The following is a 15,084-nucleotide window of genomic DNA, read 5'->3' on the forward strand; positions in this document are numbered from 1 at the left end:
TGAGAATACATCCAATAAGGCAGGCGGCTGAGAGATACTACAAATGGTTATTATCTGGTAATGCATAAATTGTATCTTCGATTTAATAATAAATTCATGTTAAAGTTAGACCAACTTGGGCTTTCGGCAGGCAATGTTCAAGAAATAGCAACAAATGACTAAATGCAAAAGTATATTATATTTTCGTGTAACCCAATTAGGACAAAAATTCCTTAAGAAGAGAATACCACTTAATCTAAATCAGCCTTCAGTCAAAGAAAAATGTAATTCTAAATTTAAAACACACATACTATTTTTATTTTTACCAATAAATCATAATTGTTGGAGCAATGGAATTAACAACAACTGTAAATACCCAACTGAAAATCCTTTTCGCTCACTTCTTCTCTAGGATTGATTATTATGGTTACCAATTTTTATGGTTTTTAATTTTAATTTTATTTCAATTTTATGGTTACTAATAAATCATAATTGTTGGAGCAATGGCATTAACAACAAATTTAAATATTTACCTGAAAATCCTTTTCGCCCACTTCTTCTCTAGGATTGATCATTATGATTACCAATTTTTATGGTTTTTAATTTTATAAATCATAGTTGTTGGAGCAGTGGAACTAACAACAACTGCAAATACCCACCTGAAAATCCTTTTCGCCCACTTCTTCTCTAGGACTGATCAAATGAAAGAAGTCATCAAGGTGTTTCAGTTGCTCTTCTGTTAATTTACAAGCGCCATTTTTCCCTTCCAAAAAATCCTGACGAACTCCTAAGCTCATATTGATAAGAACATCCTATAAAGAAGCGAAAAACAAAAAATAATCAAAATTAGAAAATCATTTTCTTAAGATAACATATCAAAAAAGCTGCAGGATGACCCTCTTGTTAAAAAGATTGAACCTATCCAACTTTAAGATTCTATATCTGAACATGGAAACCACAGCAAGTGTAACAGAGCTCAGGGCAATGAATGGTAAACAGGTAAACCCCTACCAGGTGACCGGCGTTTACCTGGTCGACAAATACCACCCCCACACGGCAGGTTGGTCTCTAGTCACTTTGGACTTAAAATTGGACTAGAAATCTCAATTTCTGACCTAGTGAGCACACTCCAAAGTTTTTTGCGACCATTAGGTTGCGGTTCGGATGAGGAAGCAGCAGTCCCTCTCATTAACGGAATGAACCCTGCTCATTTTGGGGTTTTCATAACCCAAAAACTTTCATAATCATAGCGTAGACCAGAAATATTCCCAGAAATCAAAAGGAAGTAGATATCAATTTCACATTTTCGATGTTTTTTTTTAAGTTTATTTTGTACCCCCCCCCCCCCCCCCCACCACAAAGAAACGCTCCAGGTTATGGCTCTAGAGATAACCATCAATTCCCCCCCCCTATCCTTGTCTCTCCCTTAGAACTAGTTCTTTGTTTATCTGATGGATATTCAATGAAAGCAGGGATGTTCTAGCATTAAAATGTACCCTTTGAGGTATCTCCCTCCCTCCTGAACTACAAAGCAACCAGAGAACTGAATTGCAGAAGTTTAAGTTTTATAATTTGTCCATTACTTACAGATAGTATTTGTTATTGAGAAACATAAGGACAATTTTTGCGGATGAGTTACCTGGAGGAATTGTCAGCGGGAAAAAAGTTTTTTGAAAATAATTTCCTTTCCTGTGGACCAAATTATCTGGCAAGGATTTTCCGTGGAAAAATATGATAAATGTCCCCAATGGTGTACTGGAAGGTGACACTTCCCTTATTATTGCACAAAACTGTTTCTAGTGTTTACTTTAATAATTTATTTGACTAAAGTGATTTGTTTCGTAATGCAGCGATTTTTTATTCGGGAGAGGTGGAATATCTTTGTATAGGGAGGGGGGTAATATACCCATAGGAGTATATTTCAATCACCTAAATTTCTAAGCCTCTCTAAGCTTTCAGGTCAAAACTAAATGATTGTTTGGAATTTGTTGTCAAAACTTTTATTGTTTACGCTGCAAATTTTAAAAGAAAAGTAGAGCTCTATTAAACCAAAAATGAGTAAAACGTCATTTTATCAAACACAACAGCAACATCTTAGAAATAAAAAGAAAGAATGATTTGAGTATATTTATCTCGAGCTATCAGAAAGAATCCCAGCCAATTGTGCACCAAACCCTTCTTTGGATCACGCTGTGATGTGTTTTTTTTTTTTTTTTTTTTTTTTTATGGATGATGAAGGCCTCCCTTTACAAGAGTGCAGAACTAGTTAATTTCCTTTTGCTTGCACTAAAGATTGTTAAAATAGGCAATACATAGAACACCCACAAAAAAAGTCACCCCTAGACTTCAATACTTCAATAAAGAAAGTCCAATACTCCAAATAAAGTCCAGAATTACCCCATCTTGGCTGGTTAAGTCTCTCTCAAAGCTCACATGATGAGTAAATTTCAATGGTTGAGACAACAATGGAGGTGGGTCGCATTTCATTATCCATGATGAAAAGGCAATGACTTTCAAGAGGTCCTTATAAGGAGCTCCATAAAAAAATCTCAATCAAAAACAACCCCCTCCCCTTGTACCAACCCCACCCTCCCGAAACCTTGGAGCATACATAAAAATATCACCTGAAATCCCCTTTGAGATACATAAGATAATTTTAATAGTGGTTGCAATTTTTAATTGTTAAAATCAATGTTTTCCTCTAACATCAAGCGCGATGGATCTTTGTTAAAAGTCTGCTCTCTGGACCCCATAGCCCTACCCAAGTAAAATAGTTGTGTATAATATTCCTCCAGGAATACCGAATCCAAGGAATACCAAGTAAAATAGTTGTGTATAATATTCCTCCGGGAATACCAAATCAGGAGCTAAAGGGCTCTCTAACAGAATTCGCACCCCAATCCCAGTTGCAGATGTCATCCAACTGGACAAACCAGATACTAATGGCCTAAAGTCAAGCAAGTCTGTTTTATTCACACTTAGAGAAAAAAGCAATGTCACAGGCCAGATATTCCTCTTTGGACAAATGAAACCACAAAAGCCTTACAAGCCAAAACCAATACAATGCCAAAAATTTCAAAAACCAGGACACTCAACAAACAAATGCAGTAAAAAATCTTACAAACCTGCAGTAAATGTAAGAGTTCCCATCCCAAAGGAATACTAAATTGCAAAAAATGATCAAGCAATAAACATAAACTGCAAAAGCCCTAATGATTCTTCAAATAAAACACTATGCCCTGCATATAAAAACGAGCACTAACATTCCAAATAGCAACTGAGAAAGCTATACCTTATGCATTTGCAGCCCCGGAAGCAAATTCAGCCTAATCAACCCTAACTAAACCCTTTACCAACCCACCCAATACAAACACTCACAGAACACCCAACCCCATTCAACCCAAAGCAACTAGCACAGCCACGCGACTCTTTCCTCAAAACACCGCAGCTCACAATCCTACCGGAAAGAATCACCAATGCTAAGCCAACTAGCTTCCTCACCAAATGAGAAGAAATCTAACTAGCCACACCTCAGTACTGAATTACATGCAGTACCAGGAATTAATCCCCAAATTAATTTCAACTCTGATGAACAACGAAACAAGCTAACACCTAATATATGCCTTTTCATATTAGACTCTAACGCAGTTCTGTCTTGAAACATACTACAGCCACAGAAAGTAACAATCATAATTGAATTGGCAAACAAGTGCCAATCCAATCACATTCTTATTCAAGCAAAGAGAACCTTGCTTTACTCCTAACAAAGCTAGATACTGACATACAGTCAAATGAAAACTAAAGCAACATAGCAGCCCGTCTCAATACTTCAGTGGAATGTAAGATCCCTTTCAGAAAATGAGTTAAATGAACTATTATATTTTATGAATAAAAATTCAATTGATATTGCTTGCCTTCAGGAAACCCATTTGACTAATAACCAACAAACAAAATCTCCAGGATACAATATCCAGAGAAAGGATAGGTCTTCAGAGAGAAAAGGAGGTGATGTAGCTATAATATTATATATTATAGACTTATAGACCTCTATAGACTTATATATTATAGACCCTCCATAAGATTCCTTCGTCAAAACACCCCAGCTCACATTCCTATCAGAGAGAATCCCCAATGACAAACCATCTATCCTCTGCAACTAATAATAGAAGATCAGACAGGCCACCCCTCCCAAGTAGTAACGAATCAGAAGCATTATCAGGAATTAATCAAATTATCAACAAGAAACCAGATGAAAATCCAAATAAATTAACACCTAAGATGTACCTCTTTATACTAAACTCTCATGCAGTCTAGTGAATGAACCTACAACAGCCACAAAAAGCAAAAATCATAAACTAATCGGCAAAACTGTACCTACCTAATCATATTCATATCCAAGCAAAAGAAGATCTTGCTCTACTCCTAACAAAGCTAAACATTGATACACAGCAAAATGAAAATCAAAACAACAAAGCAGCCTATTTCAATACTTTAGTGGAATGTAAGATATCTTTCAAAAAATAAGTTAAATTAACTAGTATCTTTTATGAATAATATCCATTGATATTGCCTGCCTTCAGGAAACCCATTTGACTAATAGCCAACAAACAAAATCTCCAGGATACACTATAATGAGAAAGAATAGGTCTTCAGAGAGAAAAGGATGTGGTGTATCTATAATATTAAATAATATCAAATTTTGTGGTATTAATTTCCCAGATTTTTCAAATGATGTTGATGTAATTGGTATTAATGTTTGGCTAAATATTACCAAAACATACATATTAAGTCTTTATAACCTTAAGGGCCAGACTACAGATACCGCGGATTTATTCACTTATATAACTAATTGTAATATGTTAAAAAACATGACTATTTGCGGGGATTCCACATGCCCACCTTAAGTGAGGAGATAAGCCATCAAATAAAGCTGGTAGGCTTATTGAAAGCTTGATTTAAAAATAACACTGAATTAGCAGTTACTACCCTCCAAATCTAAATACATATTTTAACCCCAAAAGTGGCAAATTTTCGACTATTGACCTACAAATTGTGTCTAATAAAATATTAAATAAAATTCATATAAAGAAAATTGATAATCTTTGCTCTAACCATTTCGCAACAGTTTCCTCTTTAAATGAACCAGCTAAAATTCTGCGACATATCCCTAAATATATCAACACTAAAGCAAATTTGTTTACGTTTAGAAATAAGCTTAATGATGAAATTCTAAGCTTCACCCAGAATTCACATACCACAGTCGCAACAGCTGACACACGTGCGGAAGTTATGAGATCTATACTAACAAATACAGCTAATTATACTATCCCCAAAACAACATCTAAGAAAACAATCCCTAAACACACTCCTAAGACATGATGGACAATAGAATGCCAAATTATTTGGAGAATAAAAAATGCAGCTAGGAGAACATACCTAAAAAAACCATCCCCTGCTACATATTTAAGTAAATCACAAACAGAGGCTAAACTCAAGGGAATAATAATTAATGCTAGATACAATTACTGGAATAATTTTGCCAAGTCTTTCCAGAGAAACATGTGGGTCAATTACACATAAACTTATAAGCAAAAGATGTGGGAAAAAAACATCCCCCAACCCAGTTCAGTATGAACTAATATATGATAATACCCACTATGACAATGACATTGAAAAGACAAAATTATTTGCAACCCTTTTCTCGAAAAAGCGAACATCCAAAAATAAAAATATTACCACTCAAATCTTGACTAATCCAATTTACCAGCCCCGACCATGATCAAAGTATATAAATTGTCCCTTCTCCATACATGAATTGAATAATCCAATACAACATATCAAGGCCAATCCTACAAGTAGCTATGATAAGATACACCCTACATAGATAAAGAATCTCACCCCTTTGTACAAACAGGAGCTCCTAAATTGCTATAACCATGCATGGGCCACATCCACATTCCCTAATATCTGGATATGTTCATCTCCCATACCAATCTTAAAAAAAAACCTAAACATGACCCCGAGTCATATAGACCTATAATGATTACTCCTGTGCTGGGAAAAGTAATGGAGAAAAATGATTTACCATTAGCTGCTATGGTTTGTTGAGAAGAATAATATGAAACCTCATACTCAAACTGGCTTCAGAAAACACAATTCCTCAACAGATGGTTTCATATTGTTACCAAATGCAATAAATGAATCCCTATCAAAAAACAATGTCCTAATTGCTGCATTCCTAGACTTTGAAGGGGCATATGACAATGTTAACCACCAGATTCTTTTAGTTAAACTTGCAAATCTTGGATTATCCCCCCTAACTTGTATCCTTCATAGAAAACCGAAGTTTCATTCTTTGTGTAGGTTCAGCCTCTTCACCCAAGACTTCAATAACCAAAGGTCTTCCACAGGGTGCAGTCCTGATTTGCCTCCTCTTTTCCCTATTTCTGTGGGACACGAACCTCCCACACACAAATTTACAGTATGCTGATGATTCGTATTATGGGCAACTGGCAGCACCTTTGAAATTGCACATTTGAAGTTGCAAAGAGAACTTTTCCAATTTGGAAAGTTTTATCAAAATTCTGATTTACCTATAACACCCACCAAGTCCAAAATCATCCGATTCCACCACAAGCAAAATAATCTTAATTCAAGGCTGACTCTCAATGGAATAATAATTCCAGAGGACAATCAAATCAATTATCTAGGCCTCATACTTGACCAAAAACTTAAGTTCCACCTTTACATCACAAACACAATAAAAAAAGGCTATAAAAAAATAAGAATAATAAAAAGACTACTAGCCACACCTTGTGGCTGTAATAAGAAAAAATTATGATTTATTAGAATTTGTTTTATATAATACTTATATAAGATTCAATGGTAGTTTGTACAAGCAAATCGTGGGAATTCCCATGGGGGGGGGGGGGAATGCCAGCCCATTTATAGCTGACTTGTTTTTAAGTCAACTAGAATATAATTATATGATGGATAAGAATAATCCCAATAATTTTAAACATGTTTTGTCAAATAATAAAAGATATGTAGATGATATTTTGGTCTTAAATAGTAAGGATTTCATTGATATTTCTAAAAGTAATATGTCAGATAAATCTAATGAGCCGGAACCAAAAAGGTCAAAGAGATTTTCTTCCGCTGTTGCATTGAAAAAAATAAGAGCAATAAACTATATATGATTAGTTTATTAGGTATAAATTGTGTTTGTTTTTGTTCATGTCTTTTAGTTTTACTGCTGATGATGAACACTGTATACGTGTTCAAAATATCCAGTTAAAAATGTTTATATCTGTTCACTGTCAATTAAAAAGGTTTCATCCCTATTTTAGAACTGTTATACTTTCAGCATAATAAAGAAAAACAAACCGTAGTGAACTCTTTGTGAGGATTGGTTTGGTATCTGAAATATTAGATGAATATTCAGAAGAAACCTGCTAGAGGCCAAGAATTCTGTTGTGGATTCCAGGTGCTGTTTTTCAGTAAAAGAAGAGGACTATCATAAAACAAGAAGTAAAATTCACAGTCCCTTGAAGAACATAAACAAGAAACTTGGTGCTAACCTGAGCAATAAGAACTTCTCTGATCTTCCCTGCAGCTTGTTGGGACCTCTCAATGGCCTCCCGCTTTTCTTGTTTTTCAATGTCAACTAACATGGTGGAAAATTTGACTGAAAATTCATGGGCCAAATTCAGAGAGGTAGTTACATGATCGTACTCGGCAACTGATTTGTTCTGATCATCATTTAATGATTTACCAGATTTGAGCAGCTCCTTGTACTCATCAAGTTTTTTCTATAACATAAAACAAGTTTTTGAATCAAAAGACCACAAAACATAATTTTTTTTTAACATTTTGCCTTTCCTAGCCCTGAAACAGTTTCCTACAGCACGCACAAAACATAAATTTTTTGCATTTAGCCTTTTCAAGCCCTGAAACAGTTTCCTACAGCAAGGACAAACAGATTTTTTTTTTTTTTTCCATTTAGCCTTTTTTAGCCCTGAAAGATTTTCTTACAGCACCCCAAACAGAAATTTTTTATATTTAACCTTGTTCTAGCCCTGAAATAGTTTCTTACAGCAAGCACAAAACAGAAGTTTTTACATTTAACCTTTTCTAGCACTGAAAGAGTTTCCTTAAGCAAGCACAAAGCAGAATTTTTTTTTTACATTTAACCTTTTCTAGCCTTGAAACAGTTTCTTTCAGCAAGTACAAAAAGATTTAACCAAAATCAATTTATCAGTTTCTCATTTTAGTATGTAATTACCGGCTCACAAGAAAGGTGGGAATGAAGGAGATGGAACTCCTTCACCTTAAGATTACCCCAAAAGATATCCCTCTACTGGACAAAAAATGACATAAATGAGTACTTTTTCATGTTTAATATCCCCTTATATGAGACGTCATTAATCAGCTATAATGTACCTTTCTCATTCTTCTGATTTCTATAGATTAAAAGTTACTTTAAAAAGGAGTAAAATTCACCAGTCCCTTAAGCACAAATCATATTTGACAGAAAGAAAAACTGTACCTTGACCTCACCAGTCAAGAAAATCTATCTTTTTGACAGTTTCAGTATATCTGCCTCCAATTGGTATTAAAAGGCTTAAAATTGCTATTATATACTGCTAAGCATGTAGGATTTAAAACTTAAAACTATGATAAATATGAAAATAAAATGCAAATTTGGATAGGCCTAAGAATATTTTCTCATATATCTTTTTTATAAAAAAAAGAAACATCAAGATAGCATTAAGACATGAAAACATTGAAAATATCAAGATAAAACTACTTAAATTTATTAGATTACATATATTATATTATTTTCTTAGTTAAACAAAATGCAAATTTGGGTAAGCCTAAGTATATTTTCTCATAAATCTTTTCTTATGCAGAAAAAAGAAATATCAAGATAACATTAAGATATCAAGACATTTAAAAATATCAAGATAAAAATATTCAGATAATATATTTTATCTAAAATCTTTTCCTAAGTAGAAAAAAAATTTATCAAAATAACATTATGATGTAAAACATTGAAAAACATCAAGATAAAAATATTTAGATTTAAAGAAATATCATAGATTATTATAAATTTATTCATACATAAATAAAATGAAAATTTGCGTAGGCCTAAGCATATTTTCTCTTAAACTTTTCTTATGTAGATAAAAAGAGCAGATTCAGTCTGGTTATGTCAATCATGTATCTAGGACTTGTGCATATTCTTCCAAACAAGTTTCATCCTAATCACTCCACTCAAAGCGTTTTCAAAAATTTCCTCTTCCACTCCCCAACTCCCTCTCAATAAAACTGGATCCAGTCGGGATTTAAAGTAAGAGATCTGAGTTACAAGGTCCTTCTAAATATGAATTTTAATTAAGATCCAATCAATCCATTGTAAGTTAAAAACAACTCATTTTTTCAAATTTTTCAGAATTAACTCTCCCTCCAATTCCCCCAAAGAGAGCAAATGCATTCCAGTTATGTCAATCACGTATCTAGGACTTGTGCTTATTTTTCCCATCAAGTTTCATCCTGATCCCTCTGCTCTAAGCATTATCCAAGATTTCCTGTTTCTTCTTCCAACTCTCCCCACTGTCACCAAATCCAGTTGGGATTTAAAATAAGAGCTCTGACACACAATATCCTTCTAAATATCAAATTTCATTAAGATTCAATCACCCATTTGTAAGTTAAAAATACCTCATTTTTTCTAATTTTTCAAATTGACTGTCAAAGATGGTCAAATTGGGAAGTGACTATTTTTAATTTAATATGGTCTGGTCCCTGACCATATGGTCTACGACTGCCAAATTTCATTGTCGTAGCTTATCTAGAGATACCTAAACTAGCAAAACCAGGACAGACAGACCAACAGAATTTGCAATTGTTAAATGTCAGTTGGTAAATAGGCTACGAAGTGCAGTAAAAAGACACCAGAAGGTTCAACTTTAATTTTGCTCCAAAATACAAATTCAGGTAGCCTAGTTACTAATTACTCATGTTATTACTAGTTAATTCAAAATATATGGCAAATGTATCATCTTTCATAGTCTATGAAGGGCTTAAGATTAAATTTATGGAGTTATGCAATTACTATGTTCAGAAAAACCATAAAAAAGGCACACAAAGATTTGTTTCTAATTTGTAGTTTACTAGTGGAAAAAATAGCTAAGAGCTCACATGGCACTAGTGACAAGGCCAGAAGAGCCAATAGCTCTAGCAAAATTTTATGAATCAATGGATTGATTTAAAAAGAAAATCAGAGGCTTAATGCCAGTCAAGATTTAAAATAAGAGCTCTGAGACACAAGGTCCTTCTAAATATCAAAATTCATTAAAATCCTATCACCCACTCATAAGTTAAAAATGCCTCATTTTTTTCCAATTTTACCTCTCCCTGCAGCCCCCAGATGGTAGTATTGGGGAAAACGACATTATAAAGTCAATTTGCACAGGTCCATGACTTACCAATCAATTTTCACTGTCCTAGCACATCCAAAAGCACCAGACTTGCCAAAGCACTAGACCCCCCCCAACTCCCCCAAAGAGAGTGGATCCAGTCCAGTTATGTCGATCACATATCTACAACATTTGCTTATTGTACCTACCAAGTTTCACCCTGATCTCTCCCCTCTAAGCGTTTTCCAAGATGTCCTGTTTCCCCCTCCAACTCCCCCCAATGTCACCAGATCTGGTCGGGGGTTTAAAATAAGAGCTCAGAGACATAAGTTCCTTCTAAATATGAAATTTCATTAAGACCTTGTCACCTCTTCTTAAGTTAAAAATACCTCAATTTTTTCTGATTTTTCTGAATTAGCCCCCCCCCCAACTCCCCCAAGGAGAGAAGATCTGTTCAAATTATGTCAATCACGTATCTAGAACTTGTAATTATTCTTCCCATCAAGTTCCATCCTGATCTCTCCATTCTAAGCATTTTCCAAGATTTCCAGTTTCAAAGATTTTTGTTTCCTCCCTCCAGCCTTCCGTCTCCCCAGATCACATTCAAATTGAAAATGGAGAATCGGTAACAATATACCACTAGAGAGAAGCCACAGAGTTGCCTACCTATGGAAGCAGTTTCAATAAGACACAGTAACAGTTGAATGAAACTAGTAAATATTTATAATAACAGATAAGGTCATATCCAGGGTGAGGGGGGTTTTAACCCCTCCCCCCAAAAAAATAAAAATATTTGCCTGACTTTTGTTTCCAGTACAAATTTAAGTTAGAACTGGTTTACCCGTTAATTAAATTTATGGTGACAAAATTGAAAATAAATCCAAAGGAAATATATAATATGGGTAAGCTTAAAAAGGATAACCTAAGTTAAATTTTATTTTCAATGTAAACAAATGTCATATTTGGATTCAGGATGAAATTTGGTTCCAGGAATAAGTTTGTTACTTAGCTAATCTGAATATTTTGTTACAATAAATTGTTACTTCTATCCCTAAGCACTAAATTGACACAAAGTGGCTACATCAATAGTTCTTGTTAAACTGGGAGGTAAACCTAACTACATCCTCACTTAGGAAGTTTCCTAATAGGAAGCCAGACAACAAAAGAAGTCTTACAGAATCCCTCACAGAGCATTACAAGCATGATAATTCTTTACTTACTCCAAGCTGCTGGGGTTCAAATACCCCTTTCAGCAATTGGCATTCCAGAAAAATAGCTATGGGTTTTTGAACCACCACTATCCTGCTACAGGCATAAAAAACAATAAAAAAGATTTTACCAACTTCTTTTTTTTACTGAGTGACAAAAAACAATGGAGAGGGGCTTCCCCCTTCCCTCATACATAACAGCCTGGTCTTTGTAAAAAAAAAAAAATAAGGAGACACATCAGGGCTACCCATGCAAGAAAATAACAACTACAACAAACACTGACAAATAATACTATAAATTATTTAAAAATGATTTACTTTGAAATTTTGTTTCTGCTAGTCTTATTTTGAATCTGTTTATGTCATCTGTTAGAAATGTTTTAGGTGGAAGGTCATTCCATGACTTCTACACCCTGCTGTAAAATGAATGTTGTCCTATTTTCCTTTTTGAGAGTGAGGGGTACAATTTATGTGGGTGATAACAGGTCCTGTTAGTGTCATTAAATGTGAAGAACTGTGATGGACTTATATTATCAATGCCTTTGATTATACAGAATGTGTTAATAATGTCTGCCCTATCCCTTTGGAATTGAAGACTTGACAATCCTAGCCTGTGCAGTCTATTTTCATATGGCAAATGTTTCAAATAAGGTACAAGCTTAGTTGTTCTTTGCTGTATTTTTTTAACCCTTGCTCTGTCATTTTTATTCAATGGATACCATACTGACGAATTGTATTAAGTATTGGTTGAACTGTTGATTTATAAATAGCAATGAATGAATGGAGATTAAACTTATGGAAATTCTATCTAAGACATAATAGCTGATAGTTTGCCTTATGAGTTTTTGTAATACATGTTTACTTTTGAGATTAACTGAAACAATGCCTGATTCATTGTCAGATGGCAATTTTTCTCACAAGTTATTTTTGCAATCTGATGACAGTAAAAAGAGCCCTGTCTCCCTGGTTAAATTTTCACCAATAATTTGTCAACATATATAAAGGTAAAGTTCCAGTTTAGTGACTTTTTCCTATCTCAGAAAGGGGCTAGGTTAGGAAAATAAAGCTTTCAGGGATGTGTCTATAGACTAAAGTATATCCTGGGAAGGTATTCTGAAGTACCCACCTCTAATCCTTCTCCCTCTAGAGGGTCATGAAATTTACCTACATGACAGGTCTACCTATTAAAATTTTCACAAAACAAGATTTTACCTTAATTTTTAATTACCAGTTACTTTTCATCTGCCTTTAGTTCTGAAAATGCAATTCATATTATTTGAGTAGAATTCTGAGCCATATCAATGTTTTTTTTCTTCAAAATTTAGGAAATGTATTTGAATATCTTTAAAACCATATAAATTGGGATTCAGCAAAGTTATGGAGCTGAAAACAATTTTGTTGTAGGCTACTTTATTCAAACAGAAGATCTATTTTGCAAGGTTTCACTTTTACACCACATATTTTTAAAGGTCATCAAAGATCAGGACCCTAAAGAGGGAGATGGAGTGGAGGTAGGTCCTTCAAAATACCTTCCTGGGATATATTTCAGCCTGTAGACCCATCCCTGAAAGCTTCAATTTATTAAACCAACCCCTTTCTAAGATAGCAAGAAGTCACTAAACTAGATTTTTTCCTAAATTAAAAATATGGTCTGTTTTGAAAAGCAACTGAAAAGAAAAATTATATTTAATAGTTATGATTCATAAAATTCAATCAAGCAATAAACATTGAGTAAATTTTCTGAATCAGAAGAGGATTGACTTTCTGTAAATATTTGAATCAAACTGAAACAATAAAAGGATATAGACATCAAAATAAGATAATTGGCATTTCCATAAAGAGGTCCTTGTAGGTAAATCAATAAAATAGTAATTTAAAATGTTAGATCTTGCATAATTTTAATACTAGCCATATTAATCAGTAGCATAGATTTTTAGCTTTTCTGATACATAAAATTCTTCCCTATTCCTCTTTCGTAGCAAGATGTGAGAGTTCTACATGATTTTGCTCAATTGGATACTAGTTTTTACCCTATTTAAAATAGGCTGAGGCCTAGCTGCCTCTGTTCAAACATACCTTTCTTTTCTCCAAGTTTCTGATTTTATTTTGTATAACAGTAAGAAACATTCTGCAGTGTTTTGAAATATCCTGAACAACCGATGTTTCGGGTTTCGAGACAACAGTTTGGGCAGACGTCATTTTTTTGACCAGACGAAATACACGTGCGTATGCCTATCTGCCTTTCTTCGTTGATAAGAGCCTATAAAGTTAAATAGATGGTGATAGTAATAACCTGTATGAAACTAATGTTCCAAAGTGGCTAAATTTTTGGAACCATAAAAAATATTTGGCAAAAAAGACCAAGACATATATGTCTGTTGAAAAAATTCTATCGTCTCTCTAGGAGTTGAAGGTGAATAAAAATTTTACGGGGGGGTTTGGTTATATATAATTTTGGTGTCAGGTGTGGGGTGTTTGCTTAAGGGAGGATTGTTGATATAAGTTAATCGGGACTTTTCTAGGTCTTGGTTGCTCAATATCGGTATGAGATATGGGATACTCAAATCTACATATGGCAGCTAAACAATTAACACTATAAGAAGACTCTGTGAATGAGCACCAGAAATCTGGGAGACAAAATCATCTCTCTGATGTTCAGGTCTCCTAAACAGTATAAATTCCTTTAGGACCGTACCTAAAGACTAGGGGAACCGTACCTGATGCCCTAGTACATAGACAAAACAATTAAAGACAATAATTTCTATTTCATACTTACACACAATTTTGGATAAGACAACTTCAATAATCTATACCATGAAAGGGTGCACATGAACGTTAAAACTCAACTGCTTAACTGATTGTCATAGCTGCCTGCATCGCGCTAAAATAAGACTAAAACTGGATTTTTAAAACAAGAACTCGGCAGTTGACATGGGCAGGCATCCTCTACTGAAAATGTTACAATACTACTGGTAATTTTCAATCATGATACGTTGTCTTGTTTCCACTCCCAAGCGTTAATTTGCAACAAAGATTTCCTTTCTGGTTTTTTGAGTTAAAAAAAACAAGGTTTATATAAACCAGTAATAGAGATTTGATTTTGATTGGTTAATTTAAAAAGAAGCTTTTCAGCTTTATCTGATTTTTGCTTGCCACAACAACAAGTAATTCGACTTAAGCTAAAAGCACGTATCGTATAGAGTTTTGAATTTAACTCTAAAACTTATAGATGCTTTGATAAGTTTTAATTTGAAATTTACTAAAGGGGGGATGAATGAGAAATTTGGTCCTAAATTTAAGAGTCTTTAAGGGGGTATGAATGAAAGATTTGGTCCTGAATTTTATAGAGGGGGGGTGCTGGCCTATATGTTACATATCCCCTTTCTCGTTGTAGATTGATGTACTCGTCATTCAGACTAATCCCTTTCTTTAAACATTGTATTATTCAATTCTTATTGTCTATTAAAATCTTTATT

The 15,084-nt window shown here is 34.0% G+C and overlaps 1 protein-coding gene across 5 annotated transcripts in view; it reads right to left on the reverse strand.

The window, feature by feature from the left end:
* LOC136035583 (caprin-1-like) overlaps positions 1 to 14,470 on the reverse strand; it is a 70,510-nt gene extending 56,040 nt beyond the window's left edge. For 3 of the 5 annotated variants that reach the window (XR_010619473.1, XR_010619474.1, XM_065717459.1), the window contains exons 1-4: positions 14,385 to 14,430; positions 13,685 to 13,868; positions 7,560 to 7,790; positions 639 to 791 (exon numbers count right to left, since the gene is read on the reverse strand). Coding sequence is in view for 3 of the 5 variants with exons in the window: in XM_065717459.1 (XP_065573531.1) it covers positions 639 to 791; positions 7,560 to 7,790; positions 13,685 to 13,807 (507 nt within the window). In the remaining 2 variants the exon portion in view is untranslated. Of the gene's footprint in view, positions 1 to 638; positions 792 to 7,559; positions 7,791 to 13,684; positions 13,869 to 14,384 lie in introns of all 5 variants that reach the window. The other 2 variants (XM_065717457.1, XM_065717458.1) reach the window with 2 other exon arrangements.
* Positions 14,471 to 15,084: the final 614 nt, after the last annotated feature.

Source organism: Artemia franciscana, chromosome 14 (genome assembly GCF_032884065.1).
Source record: "Artemia franciscana chromosome 14, ASM3288406v1, whole genome shotgun sequence".
Taxonomy (NCBI): domain Eukaryota; kingdom Metazoa; phylum Arthropoda; class Branchiopoda; order Anostraca; family Artemiidae; genus Artemia; species Artemia franciscana.